At 39.1% G+C, this 14,641-nt stretch overlaps 1 protein-coding gene across 1 annotated transcript; it reads left to right on the forward strand.

The window, feature by feature from the left end:
• Positions 1 to 2,980: 2,980 nt before the first annotated feature.
• Positions 2,981 to 10,748, forward strand: GPX7 (glutathione peroxidase 7). Its single transcript, XM_072342766.1, has 3 exons — positions 2,981 to 3,187; positions 7,964 to 8,225; positions 9,950 to 10,748. The coding sequence occupies exons 1-3, from the start codon at positions 2,981 to 2,983 to the stop codon at positions 10,111 to 10,113; spliced, it is 633 nt and encodes a 210-aa protein (XP_072198867.1). The 3' UTR covers positions 10,114 to 10,748.
• The last annotated feature ends 3,893 nt before the right edge of the window (positions 10,749 to 14,641 follow it).

Raw genomic sequence — 14,641 nt, forward strand, 5'->3', positions numbered from 1 at the left:
GGCGGGCGGCGCTGGCGGCGGGTGGTGGGCACGGGCCGGTCCGTTTCTGCCCTACTCCGGGTCGCTGGTCTGGGGTTAGGGCCTCGCTAACACCTCCCCGGCTGTTCCCCCGACCCCGCTACAGCAGCACAGAGGGAACGAGGGAAGCAACAGCTCCATTTTTTCACTAACCTCCCCCCATTTTTTTTTCCGTTTTCTCTTTTTTTTTTTTCCCATGCTAGGAGGGAATGCCTGCCTCCCCCCTGTGCAGTCGGGCAGACCCGCAGGGTTTAACAGCGGGTGAAGGTGTTGGAGAAACGTTTAGATGTGGTGCAGAGGGCCGTGTTTTAGTGGGGAAATATCGGTGGTGGGTGGTCTCGTGGACTGGGTGATCTTGGAGGGCTTTTCCCACCTTGGTGACTGATTCACCGTGGTTCTTTGAGGGTCTGCTCCCCTCCCCAACCTGGGCCTCAGAGCTGTCCTCCCACATTCCCATGCTCTACACGCTAACGTTTGGTTGAGGAATACAAGCGTGTTCCACATAAAGCTCCCCCTCTGCAGACCTTCCCCATCCATGGGATGCTGAGGGAAAGGGGAACCTGGTTCCCTGGCCTTGGCTACGAAGCTGTCTCCGGCCACAGCAGGGGACAGCACCTTGGCCAGCATGTCTGCTGGCACTTGGGCAGGTCTCAAGGGAGAAGGGCTGGCCTTCTGTGCTCTTGGCAGTGCTGCAGGATGACCTAAAGGAATTGGCAAGCGTTTGAATAAGGCAAATATTCCAAGGAGCCAGTACAGGGCTACCTCTCTTGGCAGCGAAACGCCTGGTTGGTGCTGCCTAACCCAGGGTAAGGAGGCCTGTCCAGAAAAACAAGGGGTATAAGAGATTGTTGTTGATCTATGGAAGAGGTTAAAAGGAAGTTAATAAAAATAACACAAATAATTGTGCTGAAAGCGCTGTTTTAGTCCATAGGCAAATTAAAGTTGCAAAGTGTGTAATGCTGGGTGCTACAACCACTGGCAAGATGTACTTTGATATGTGTTGTCAATTCAGTGCAATCCTTAAAGCTAACCTGCTTTCTCCTAGTTCACTTGAAACTCAAATTTAGCAAAATGAAGAACGGGTACCTCAGTGTTTTGCCACTCAGTTGCGCAGAGCAGACCTTTAGGAACGTGGGCCTAATCCAATCAGCAATGACAAAAACTGCAGTGCTGCCCGATGGGCAGCTGAGGTCAGCTGGGAGGTGGCTTCAAATCAGTCCTGTTAGACAAAGAGATCGATTAGGTTTGGTAAGTCAAAAAGTAAATTGTAGAAATAACTAAATTTAACTTGCTGCTGGATGCAGTGCTCCTAAATCAATACTCAGACATGCTACTGAGCAAACAGGCATCAGTTTGCAAATCCGACTGGCATTTGTCCTGCAAGCTGACCTCTATTTGAATATATCAGATTCTTTCAACAATTTAGTTCAAATAGTTCAATAGACTTGAATAGAGAATGCTAGTTCAATTTTGCCATGAAAACTTGAATAATTACAAAACCAAGTCACTGTGTGTATTTGGAAACAATTCTGCATTCTCTGCTGATGTTGAACATTTCATTGCAGGGAACAGTATGGATATGTGGCTGCAAAAGAGGAAGCAAATTTCACTGCCAGCTGGCCATCATAGAAAGAAATCTCAGTTAAGTGCCATTGATCAAAAAAACCCTTTGGATCCTGGGCCGAGAATGTAGGAGAAAATGTAATTCCGAAAACAAGTGAATTTTGCTTAGAAAACAGAGACAATAAAGATGAGGCTGTAGGAAGCTGATTTTATAGAGTCCCCTTCCAAAGCAAAGCCTTGCTTGTACCATGATGCCTTATTTGTTGTCCCGTACATAAACTGCTATACAGTTATACCTAAAGACAATGGAAAAGTGTATTGCAAGTTTATTTTTATGTTTTTCTGACAGGAAAATAAATAAAAATAAAATAAAAGCTTAAATTATTTTCATTGCTGGAATGGTTTTTAAACTGTTTTTAGAATTAATTGCTTTATTTAAAAGCATTTGGTATTTTAAAGCCCTAATCTTTGTCTGCAGCTGCCTCTGAGATTCTCTAAAGCTTCTGAGGTGATTTATTTCTATGGTTGTTACTTTACATATACAAATTCTTTTCCCTCAGCAGACATCATAGAAAATGCTAGAAATTGGTATTATTTTCTTGTAGGCAACCCAAGAATGGCATCAGTACATTAATCCTTAGGCAATGACCTGGCTCTAAAAACCTGAAGGCTTTGTTAACAAATTCAGTTCTTAATGCTTTTTAAAAGCTCCTTGGTAATGTATTTCCTACATCACGCTGTCACTCACTGCAAACCAAGTCCTCACAGAGAAGTTCTTGAAGGCCTCACCAGCAGTACTCCATTTCACATTTTCACATGGTATTACGCATGGCATGTTTGTAATTCTCAGGTTTTGCTGACTGTATGCCATGACTCTTGCTCTGAGCACTTGTATCCACTAGCAACCAAGCCACTGATATCCTTTGACATTACACCACAGTTACTGGATGCTATAGTTAGTATGCTAAAATAAATGAACTTGTAAATACATCAGAAATCACAGAACTCCCTTATTTTCCTAGGACATAGTTAAAGCAAATCTGTTCATTTGGCATTCCATATAGGCATACCATCTTGCTATTCTTGGGCCAAAGAATTACTGCCTCAATTCAGGTTGTACCCATAAAAGGCCTCACTAGACACACCACGACTGCAAGGAAATGCTGTGTTTTAGTATTAGGCTGCTCCATAAATACCTGCCCATGAGGTTTTGCAAAGACACAGATTCGGCTAAATTCTGGTTGGAGTAGATGATTTTAGTGGTGCTTTCCAGCCTTAAGGATTTTATGATTCTGTGCTCTTTGCAAGATCCAGACTGTTGCAAAAGCTTCGTTTGCAGCAGTCTCTTTCCGGCAGAGCTTTGCTTTTGTGGCAAGTGTTTGCAGCTCGGTCGTGCAGCATGCTAGATCCTGAGGGCAGTGTGGAGCACAAGCCTTCCTCTTCCTTCGCTAAAGTTTTTCTCATTCCTCTAGCCATGTTCCTTGCAATTACAGCACTCCTGCTCTTAGCATTTTCTGCCACTCAGCAGAAAGAGACTGATTTTTACACTTTTAAAGTTGTAAACATCAGGGGCAAACTAGTATCTCTGGAGAAATACAGGGGCTCGGTAAGTGCACGCTCCTCGCATGTCTGCGGAAACCAAGGGGGGGGGTGGAGAGATTGGACATTAACTCAATGCATGCAGATAGATTTGCAGTTGCAACTCTTGAACTGATCTGGAGTGTTGCCTGTGCTTGTTTTGATATTGTTCCGCAGGTCTTTGCACTCTTTAAATAAAGCGTTTGCAGGTCTTACCTCTGTGTGTCAGAGTGTTCCTTCTGCAGGCTGCTCCCTGTATACGTGGCAGGCAGGGAATGCCTGTGCGCCCATCCTTTGTGCAGCAGGATGAACTGCACTGGATTGCAGCTACTAAACTTGAAGCATGGTACCTTTGTACATATTACTTTTAAAACTTATTTCTGCCTTTTAACTGCATGAGTTTTAGTGATTTATTTTTTCTTTCCCTGAATTCCATTCCTTTTGAAGTTCTGCATAAAAAATAACAATAATAATAATTAGTGGTTAATGGAGTTGACAAATTTCACCATAATTACTACAGTAGTAAAAGATGAATAGTTTACTGATAAAAGTTATTTTTGTGTAACGGCACTGTGAAAACGTAGCACATCATGCTACACTGCACTCACTGATTTTAGTGTAACAACAACCAGATGAGCAAGAAAACATTGTTATGATGTCTTTAAATTTCATTTATATGCTACTAGTGTTCTAGTACAGAGTTCTGGACAGAGCTTACCAGTTTAAAAACAATTAATCTGATTGTTTTCCATTGGTTTGACAATCTAAGATGCTTAGCCCCTGTGGAAGTGAAGAGAGATTGGAATAAAAAGAGAGGAATAAAGTTCTTGTAGATAGATTCAGAAATTAGAGAAAGCAAAACAACATAAAGCTCACAACCTCCACCCTTAGCACTCCAGAGGTGTATCTTAGCGATGCTATCAAAAAAGGCAGGCACTGCTTTCACTTTCACTCTTAGCCTCAGCTTTGTCTTTCCACCATCCTTTTCACCCTCCTCAGGTACTTCACTCAGGTTATTGAGCCCACTGGTCACAGTGGTGAGTCACTAAAACTTTTGCAGGAAGACAGGAGATGGGGCATGGGAAGAGAGATACATTTCCCTGAACTGCTGAGTAAAGAGAAATACTGGTGGATTTAAACCAGATGAGAAACATTAAACTCTACCTGAACAAAGTCCTCCTCCATTCACAATTTGTTTAGAAGACAGAGAAGAGCTGGTCCAGGGCACACTCAAATATGTATCTTGGGAAAATAAAACAAAAAGCAACAGAACAACACAGAATATATGCAATATTTACTTTATTTATTTATTTTTAAAGATTTCCTTCCAAAGTCTCTGTCAATAAAACCTGTCACAAGGGCATGTTTTTTTCTGCAGGTCATCTATGAATCTGTCTGATTAAGCAAATACCACCTGTAACTTTACCTCGGAGCCAGAGTCCTGATAGGAAGGATTAAACCAGGGAAACTGGAGGCAGTCTTTTCAGCCACCCTGCTGAGTTCTGTGACTGTTTGCCCCCACCCTAACAAGTTGCTGAGCCTGTTCTGGTATCTCATGACTGCACTAGATTAGGAGCAAGCACTTCTGTCTCCCTTGTGTTATGACAGCACACCATCCTCGAGGAGTAACTGATCTTGTAAAGGAGAGATCTAGAGCTACACCTTGGAAAAGGTTAATGCCATCAGTGGATGTTCCTCCTTGATCTCTGCTAAGCCTTATGGAAGAATGCATTTTAAAACAGGTGATGACCAGCTTCTATATGAAGCAAAAGGATTTGCAGTCAGAGATCCTATCAATATTCACTCCAGCTGCTCTTTGTGAATGCACATGTAGAATTTTAAACTACTTTATAATAATAATCCGCCCCCTTTCTGCCATTATGTCATCAGAGTTCAGTATAAAGGAAACAAAGGTTAATTAAACACTCATTTCTTAAAATAAACCTACTGAAATCTAGATAAGTAACATTAAGATGTACGTTTACAAATTAAATCAAGCAATTAAAAGAACACAAGTAATATATCAGTGCTATGTATGGGCTGCTGGTACTTTAAATTGAGCGTGGCACTAGTTAGCCCTTGGAACAATAGTCTGCTAATTGCTGAACCAGCTTTTAACAGCATTACGCTTTCTGGCAGATGTAGAGAAAACATTTCTTCAGCTCAGTCATTCAGCAAATTTATTTAAATAATTATTTAATTTGTAGTCTAGAATCTGAGAATTGGGAAAAAAAATATCAGAAGGCTCCCAGAGGAGACAAGAAAAGTTTGTAAATTCTCAAAACACAAGAGCCACGCTGGGTAGAAATAAACAGGGCAATTCATGACTGGCAGGACCTTTCTTCAATCACTCATTATTAATCTAAATTATTATGTATTCAGGCCAAAGGATCATTGTTCTTCCTAAGAAAAAAAAAAGTGAGACTGATTGATATTAACTCAATTTCCATTCCATTCATGTGGATCTTGTTACAAATTAGAAGTACCTCTGGTTATATAGTAAATAAGAAATTACATTTCCAGAATGCTAGAAGTTTGGCATGCATGCAACAAATTTGATATGATATTGCATCTACCTGAAAGCAGAGGAAAGGAATACTACAACTGAGAAAAAAAAAAGTACCACAAGTGCAATAGACCAAAAAGGTGTCTGTTTTACAGCACTGCATGAGAAGGTGATCCTGCTATGCTTTATATGCTAACATACTGATGTTGATCCATGTACTTTAAACATGAGGATTAATGATGATTGGTTGAAAAGAATCAATGGGATGCAGATAAGATTTGTTTTACCAGAACACTTGTCTAAATCAAGAAAGTTTATATTTTATGTTATCATCTCTATCAGATGTGCTCTAATTAAGAGGCAGTATTCTTTAAAAAAATACATCTGTCTGGGAGTCAGAAATCTCATGTCAGCTGTTCCCCGCTGTGTTTATACTCATCTAGATACAACAGCACCAACCTGTCTGCCTTCCTGCCTACCACACACTGTGTACAGTGCACTGGAGTGTAACACAGCACTGCTAAGAGCCCCTTGGGAATCCTGAAGCAAAAGTACTATAACCTTGTAAAGCACTAGCACTGTATTATTGTACTATGGAAAGCAATGCTAGGCACCTTGCATTGTAGCTCTCTGCAGTCTGAGAATGTAGTATTATTGCATGTGTATAAGTACTGGATAGCAATACTTATTTGCTATAATAATTGCTATTTTTATCCATGGAGGTAACAATTGACACAGTTTAATCTGACATTTGTAGCTGGTCTTTACATCAGCCAGGTGGGGCCAATTAAAAACATGAGCATCTACCATTTCTGATAAAAGATCCATAAAGAATTACTTGAAGGTGATAACAGATTCTTAAAGCTCTAGGAATTTTCCTCAGGGTGGTACACTGTGTGAACATCAAGTAAGCCAAAATTAAATTGGTTTTGAAAAGTTCAGGTTGAATTGTTGGCATTGCACACTAGGTGGTGTGCTTGACTTGCACTCTCAGAGCCTAAGGTGTGAGAAAAGTCAGTCAAAGGGAGTACTGAGCTTAATTTAAGTCATTAATAGTTGTCAAAGTACAGTCTCAATGAGGACAAGAATAATAGCTGTTGTTTATTAAAAATAAACAAAATGTACAAATTACCACATTTATATGCTACTAGAGTAACATATAGGTTATATTATATGGGTTAGGATTTTTTACATCTTTTCTTCTTCTGCACCTATTTGCTGTGTAACTTGCATCAGGTCAGTTAACATGCCCATGCTTCAGGTTACCCTCTTGCTTCACTGGGCCTCTCAGCACTGTTGTCTCACACTGACAGTAATAAAGCCAACATGCCAGCTTCCATGAAGCTTCCTAGCTATTGCAGAAAGACTGATGTGAATAGCTTCTCTTGTTGTACCAATACAGGGGAATGTATTGGCAATGATGATGGAATTCAAGCTTTTTTTTTTTTTTTTTTTTTAATTTAAAATGAAGCACCAACTTCTGGGCTGGTGTATAATCTGCAGAAAACCATTGGATTCGGTGTAAATTAAGTGGTATAATATTTGTATTGGCTTATTACTCTTAAAGAATGCCTTGAAAAAAAGAATATGATATAGTTATATGTAAAGAAACCTCACCATAAAGCTGCATAATGCTACTTTATTAATAAAATCATACTGTATCTAAAAGGTCTGCAATATTCAGCTTTGTCCTATTCTCAAGAAAACTTTAAAATGGGCATATTCTTCACTACTTTGGATCTGTTTTGGGGGCAGTAAACCTTCACACTTCATTTATGTGTTGCCATTCTGTCAGAAATGAGTAGACAACGTAGAAACTGTGTGTATCCATTTATTCTTGCCAGTACATCTACACTGGCAAGTGATAAATGGATCAGCCAGTTCTGAGTACTAAATTCTTTACAAGAAAAGATGTTGTGCAACAGATGCTGTGCAATAGATAAGTGGACAATGAACTAACAACCATTAACATGCAGATTTCTTTCAGGCAACTGAGTATTTCTGAGCTGAATGGTCATTTCTTAAGGATGCTTAGAAGCTATCCAAAATGCAGAACAGTAAGGCCCTTCATAACTAGTTTGGTGATTATCTTCACAGTTGCCCGATGGTAATTCATAAAAGAAATATATTTTAAATCTTTCTATGGTGAACAAAACTCAGTGCAGTTCTAAACATGAGTGTTCAGTCACAGTTCTGCAGAAAATCTCATCTTCTGAAACTGATCTGCATCCCAGCCTACCTGGTGGAAAACTGACACGTGCAGCATTGTTTAATCTCTCTCATCCTCTTCTTCTTCAGGTGTCATTAGTTGTCAACGTTGCAAGTGAGTGTGGGTTTACAGACAGTCACTACAAGGCCTTACAACAGTTACAGAAGGACCTTGGCCCATATCATTTCAATGTGTTGGCATTCCCATGCAATCAGTTTGGGCAGCAAGAACCAGATACCAACAAAGAAATAGAGAGTTTTGCCCGAAAGACTTACGGTGCCTCCTTTCCTATGTTCAGCAAAGTTGCAGTCAGTGGAGCTGGTGCAATTCCTGCCTTCAAGTACTTAATTGGTGAGTAATCTGGAACAGTAATGAGTTATTTCCCCAGTGTAGTATCTGGTGTCAGAGGAATCCTATCTGATTAAAAAGAGTGCCTATGACTGTGCACACAGGACCACAGCACAGACTGTTTAGGAGAAGTCAAAAGTCACTGAGCCCGTCCTCCTGCACAAGACAGGACTTCTGTCTATGCCACTACAACAGGTTTGTCTGGGCTTTACAAAATACTTCAAGGGATGAAGAACTCTACCATAACAAATTCCCAGTAAGAGCTAATCACTTCTTCTGTATGGAATACATGCATACAACACCTGATCTTCATTTCTCCACTTTGAAATCCTTTACAATCCTACAAGATCTACTTCATCAAAAACTGAAACCAGCCACTAAATTTAATCTTGAATACTTCCTTCCTCATTCCTTACCAAACAATGGAATAGCCATAACGTACTGTTCTTCTACTTTTGATCTGCATTATAGGTAAATGTGAATTAAAGACACTTTGTTCATTCTCGGCAGACAGCTAACAAAATATACTACAAAGCAGAATATTCTCTATCAAGACTGTATTTTTCATTCACTGAACGAACATTCTAAAATACCATTTAAATGCCAGACTTAAATGACAGCCTTTATCTAATGCTAAAGAAATGTCTTCCAGGAATTACCTATAATAAAGACAAAGAAGACATGGTATCACAAGCTGCACTCTGCAAGAACCATGCCATATATTCCCTCCAACACCATAACTTTTTCCCACATACCACTGAATTTAAAGGAGTGCCACTACTACTATTTTGGGCTACCCAAAATAATCCTCCCTCCAGGTAGATCTTCCTGTTAGTTGAAATTCCCTTTAATTCTCTTCATGCTCTCCCATTTCTATTTTCCTGTCTGAGGTTGTCACCACAGACATGTCACATGAAACTTGCATACCTTTTCCTTCCCTGTTTGTCCACACACAAAGGGAAGCTGCTGGAAGCAGTGTATTTACTGCAGCTTAACCACCGGTCTGTCTGTACGCTGAGAATACACTGAAAAATCTTTGGATCCCATATGAGATTTTGCCTATTGTATAATAAGTGGGAAAAGATGCTAATTCATCTGTAGGGTCTGTACTTGTGCTATTAGTGTAATGAAACTCCTTGGCTTATTCAAAATGCTGAACATTTTGTTAGTTATGTAAAAGATAGTAAAGGCTAAAAATACAGCTGTAGTCAAATGAATACCTAATTGTGCAGAGAAAAAGAGCAGAGTATGAGGAATAGGAGGAAAGCTCCTAGATTAATTTACCTTGTTACTTCTTCACATAGCATTTCTTGAAACATTCTTCTGAGGCATATGATACCGGGTGTTTTTGGAGGAAAAATTCTGTATAAGCAAACAACTTGTCATTCCCAGTGCAGCTATTCTTTTACATCCCCAAATCAATTTTCTTATCAGTGTTCAACTGTTTCAAATTAGCTGTATAGTATATACACATATCTCTCTCATGACTATAGTCCTGTCTTCTGTCTGTCTCAAGCTTGACTGTGTTTCCATCATTTTCAAGGGGACTAGTGTCTAGTTAAATCTGCCTGTCAGAAAACTCATCTTAACATTCACTCTGAACACCCAATAAACTTAACATTCCTTCTTTCTTTTGAAATCATCAGATTGATACAAATAAGAACTGAAGAACTGGTTAACATGGCTTTCTTTCATTTTTTTCTTTTCTTCTTGCCCTCTCCCCATAGAATCTACAGGAGAAGAACCAACCTGGAACTTCTGGAAATACTTGGTAGACCCCAATGGGAAAGTAGTAAAGGCCTGGGACTCTACTGTCTCTGTTGAAGAAATAAGACCTCATGTTACAGAACTTGTGAGGAAAATCATCCTGAAGAAAAAAGACGAATTATGATTTAAAAAAAAAAAAAATCACAACAGGTCAATTGCATCTTTATTGAGAATTAGGACTGGGTTTTGTCTTTTCACATTCCAAAAGACAGGATATGCAGAAGGGAAAACATGACCAGAGGAATTGATATTCACTACCTTCAGAATGCAGAAAACAGATAAATTTAAATTTTAATTGCTTTTTAATTTAAATTAAATTCTGCTATCTCCAAATGAATACTATTTGGCCCTTCCAAGAAAGAAGACTGCATCAGCAACTTTTGAATTCCCAATTCAAATTATTGCTTGTTTATAACACTACAGAAAGCTGGTTAATGTACCTCTAGCAAAGAGGCTCAAAGCAATAGGAATTTCCCAGCTGGGATCTTCCTGACATGTAAAATTCTGTTACCATATTTTGATCACAATCTAAATGAAAAAATAAAGAATAAAAAGTGTGGGATTGATTTAAGGCATGTGCTGGGAAGAGGGCAAAAGCAGATACCTCCAGTCCAAATCAACTTCATTGTATGTTTTTCTAGTTAAGAAGGTCAAACTTTTAATTTCGTCTCCTTGGAAAGTCAGTGGTTAAGGGCCTGAGGAAAACATATCCATAAAACTTAAACAAAACAAACAGAATACAAAGTCTCTGTAAGAACTCTCTAAAATCTATAAGATCTCCGCATTTTTTTCATCTAATAAGGATTATCAGATAATATGTAAGCAACCATCTGAACATCTAAAGGACAAGAGCCAATATAGAATGGCTGTTGCTTTCCCTTAGCAGTGCTGTGGCTTAGAAGACTTGCTCTCACCTCCTATAATTGATTCTAAGTATATTTTTGAATTTATAACAACATCTGATTTTGCTGCACATACAAACATTAGAGAATTAACAGTTTCCTATGGAACACATTTTTTAAACGTTTGACTGTTGCATAATGCTACATTATTTAATGTCTCAATTGTTTGGTTGCATCCTTGCTTCAAAGGTAGCACTCGGGCACCTATTCAGACTTCACACTGCACAACTTATTAGCGTGTACTAAAATAATAACAATAACAGCCCCATTGTTCTTTGACAGAAATCCACTGAAAATCTTGTCAGCAAGAACTCTTTTTATCAATAAAAGCACAAAATGCAGGTCCCTTGCTTTTAAACTGAGGAAGAAGCTAGTCTTGTCCAATGGCGATGTTATTGACAAGTGAAAGCTTTTTTGGTGCTTTGCAATGCTTTTTAAAGTAGCAAAAACAGTATTTGTACATGCACTTGTTGGGGTTCAAGCACATAAATAAGCCTTAATTGCTCTGGCCACAGTATGAACTTATAATGGCAGTGATGAGCTAGAATAGCTCTTCAGCATCCAAACAGTCTTCAGCTGAAATCAAAGGCAAGCATTATGACATGCACCGGCTTGCAGAAAAAGAGGGAAAAGAGGAGTACTGAAGAACTATTGGAAATAAAAGAGCTGATCTTAGAGTCCATCATAGATCCCACACTTTAACATTTGCTCCATTCTGAGGTCCTGCACACATTATACAGACTGGCCTAAGGAAGTAAAGAGCTGGATATGTTTTAGGGTTTGAAGGATGGCTGAGGGGCAGAGATTGTACTGTAGAAAACAAGCTGAATTTCTCTGAAAAATTTTCCATAGAAAGGATGTTTCTATTAACTGAAGCCCTGATGAGCGCAGATCATGCTTTGCAAAACATTTTGAGCCCTCTTTATTTCAATTTAGGGTGTCCAACTTCAAACAGAAATCTGGATTTATATAAATATGATCTTGCATTGCCTATTAGATAAACACTGGAAGTCTAAAGAGATGTCATGTCAATGACCATTTGGAAAGAGTTCATTCTACATGGACAAATATTCTGCTTTAAAGGCATAACAAAGCAAGGGGAAAAAGAGCTTTCACCCATCAATAATACTGCAATTGGACAGAGCTAGATTCTTCTTAAAGCATCCCAGGGTTAAGAGCAGGGGACCGGTACATTGTGTTTTTGCTGAGGTAAAAATAATTTTTGCTGATAAGATTCTCAGGGAGTTTCTGTCAGAGAACAGTGAAGCTGTAATTGTTAATATTATTTTAGTAGGAGCTAGGCAGTTCAGCAGTGTGAAGTCTGAGCAGACACTTGAGTGCTATGAATAGTATGGGGCTGGTGTTGTCCTTAACAAATCGCCAATTTAAAGAGAATTAGTACTACAAATGCAAGCTTTGAAATTTGAACAGGTATGTGGTTTTAAGCACATGAATATTCCCTCTGAAGCTAAAAGAAACATTTTTACGATTGAGCATGTGGCATATATTCCACCTTCTGTCACACTGGAATTCTAGCTTGCACAACAAGTGTTTTCATCTTTTAATGAAAGTTACAGAGGAAAAGTAATGATTCTTGGCTGCAGATTTGTTCACATCTTATTCTTTGTGACCACCTGCTCCAAAAAAAAAAAAAAAATAATAATTGCAAACAAAGTTGCTCTGGAGTGTTGAGAGTATTTTCCATCACGCAGAGATCTGAAATTACTTTTTCCCTACAGCAGGTCCTGAAAACTGTAAAACAGCACTGAATTTATAGCATGAGACTAGCTGCTTTGCAGAGAAAATAGGAGTTTGCCTTAACAGATACGCATATTTATGCATGGAGAGTGATTACATTGATGACTTAAGACTAGATCTCCTACAGCTAGCAAATCTAAAGGTGTAAACTCTTTGCAAGCCAATTTAAATGTTAAACTAACCACCTAGACACATGATTGCACTCAGTCATGTATCCCCTATGGCATGCTAGAAAAGAAAGAAATCACTTAAAGGCCTAAGCATGATATCAAAATCAGACAAGACCATTTCAAACTTGCAGAATTTTATCACACAAAGCATGGAAAATCAGGCCTGCATATATTCCAAACAGTTCTGAAATGGAATATACTACATTTAAATAAAACAGCAGAACAGAGCGTTACGAGATCAACACCAAGCAGCCTAGTTATCCTTATATCTATCTCTGGTAAGTTTGTTACATGCTGGTGATGTTTCACTCAAGTTATCATGGTCTGAAACACCAGTAGGAAACCAAACGTAATTTCACTCTCTTGGAGAATTCTCTTGGTAGCAAGTTTATTGTTACAAACACATGAGAATCCAATAAACTGTGTTCATTGGATGTTCAATAAACAGCTGAACATAGTACTTTTAAAAGACTAGATAGCCATGTGATTAAGTAAAAATGAATGTTATGCTATCTTCAGTCCTTGAATTGACCTGTGTTAATTGAACAGATCAATACGATGGGAATAAGGTGTTTCACTAGAGCTGTAATGATGGAAGGACCAGCACGATAGAAAGGTGCTATAAGGGAAGAAGATTGCTCACACATATCAGAAGATTTCAGGTTCACAGGAGAAAGTGCCACCAAAGAGGAATCTCCAGAAAGAGATCCTCCTGCAGTGGCAGTCAGCCCTTACACCAGGTCTAAGAGAGGTGCAGCCAAGCTCCAACCCCTCCAGTCACACAGCTGAACTACCTTCACCTGTGCTTCCAAGGCTGACCATGTCCTTTCCCCAGGTGCTCAATCAGTGGTTCAGGCCATGACTCAACAGTTCCCATATGCAACCAAATATGCATGTAGATGTATACTGCAGCTATTCATAGTGCCAAATAAGCTTAATCTTCTCTGTGACTCATTCATGGAAGGAGTTGAGCTAGCAGACAAATCAGGTGTTCTCTGTGACACAGTATTAATAGACTCTGGAGTAAAAGCATCACTGGCAAAACAGGAAAGAGTTTGCAAACATATTGATGATAGAGGCACTAAAAACAGAGATCTAAGAACTAATTCTGAACCATATTAAAGTTGCACAGCAGAGATACATGCAGAGGAGAAGGAAATCCTCAAACTACATCTTAAAGCTTATCATTTGGTAGAGATTGTGTGAAATAATACTGCATGGCCAACTCACCCATCTAGCCAGCTCACAAAAGTAGTACTGCCTGTAGCATAGAATCAGAAATAACAAAATTCAACTACACTTTTCATCTTTTACATCATTTTGCCAGCTCTGCAGTAGAAAGGTAGAGGCAACAGTGGAGACCTGCCTAGTGATAATGGCTAAAATTTGCCAGCTGTCTCTACCCAGGAGATGAAGCAAGCTCCAAGTAACTTTCATTTCTTAGCCTAGAAAACCTGACCCTAACTGTCAATCTGCAGACCTAGGAGAAAAGTCATGCTGGTTTATCTCAGTGCACTGCAAGATATCGTGTTTGACAATAACTTCTAAACTAACATCAGAAAATGAAAGCAGTTGCAGAATCATTGTATTTTAAGTAAGCAGACTTGTATCCTGAAAGGCAGGGATAGCATGAGAGTTTTGAGATGAAGCTGCCTCCATAGATTCTTTTCTCTCCATTCAGAAATAGCAGCATCACAGAACCAGGGTCAGATTCTTTCCTGAGCATGAATTGATGGAACTAGAACAGTAAAAAGGAAATAACATCCTACAGTGATAGGAAAGTACAATTTTTAGGAGAATTAGCTTCTGTAATATCTGCTAT

This window comes from Excalfactoria chinensis, chromosome 8 (assembly GCF_039878825.1).
Source record: "Excalfactoria chinensis isolate bCotChi1 chromosome 8, bCotChi1.hap2, whole genome shotgun sequence".
In the NCBI taxonomy this organism is placed as follows: domain Eukaryota; kingdom Metazoa; phylum Chordata; class Aves; order Galliformes; family Phasianidae; genus Excalfactoria; species Excalfactoria chinensis.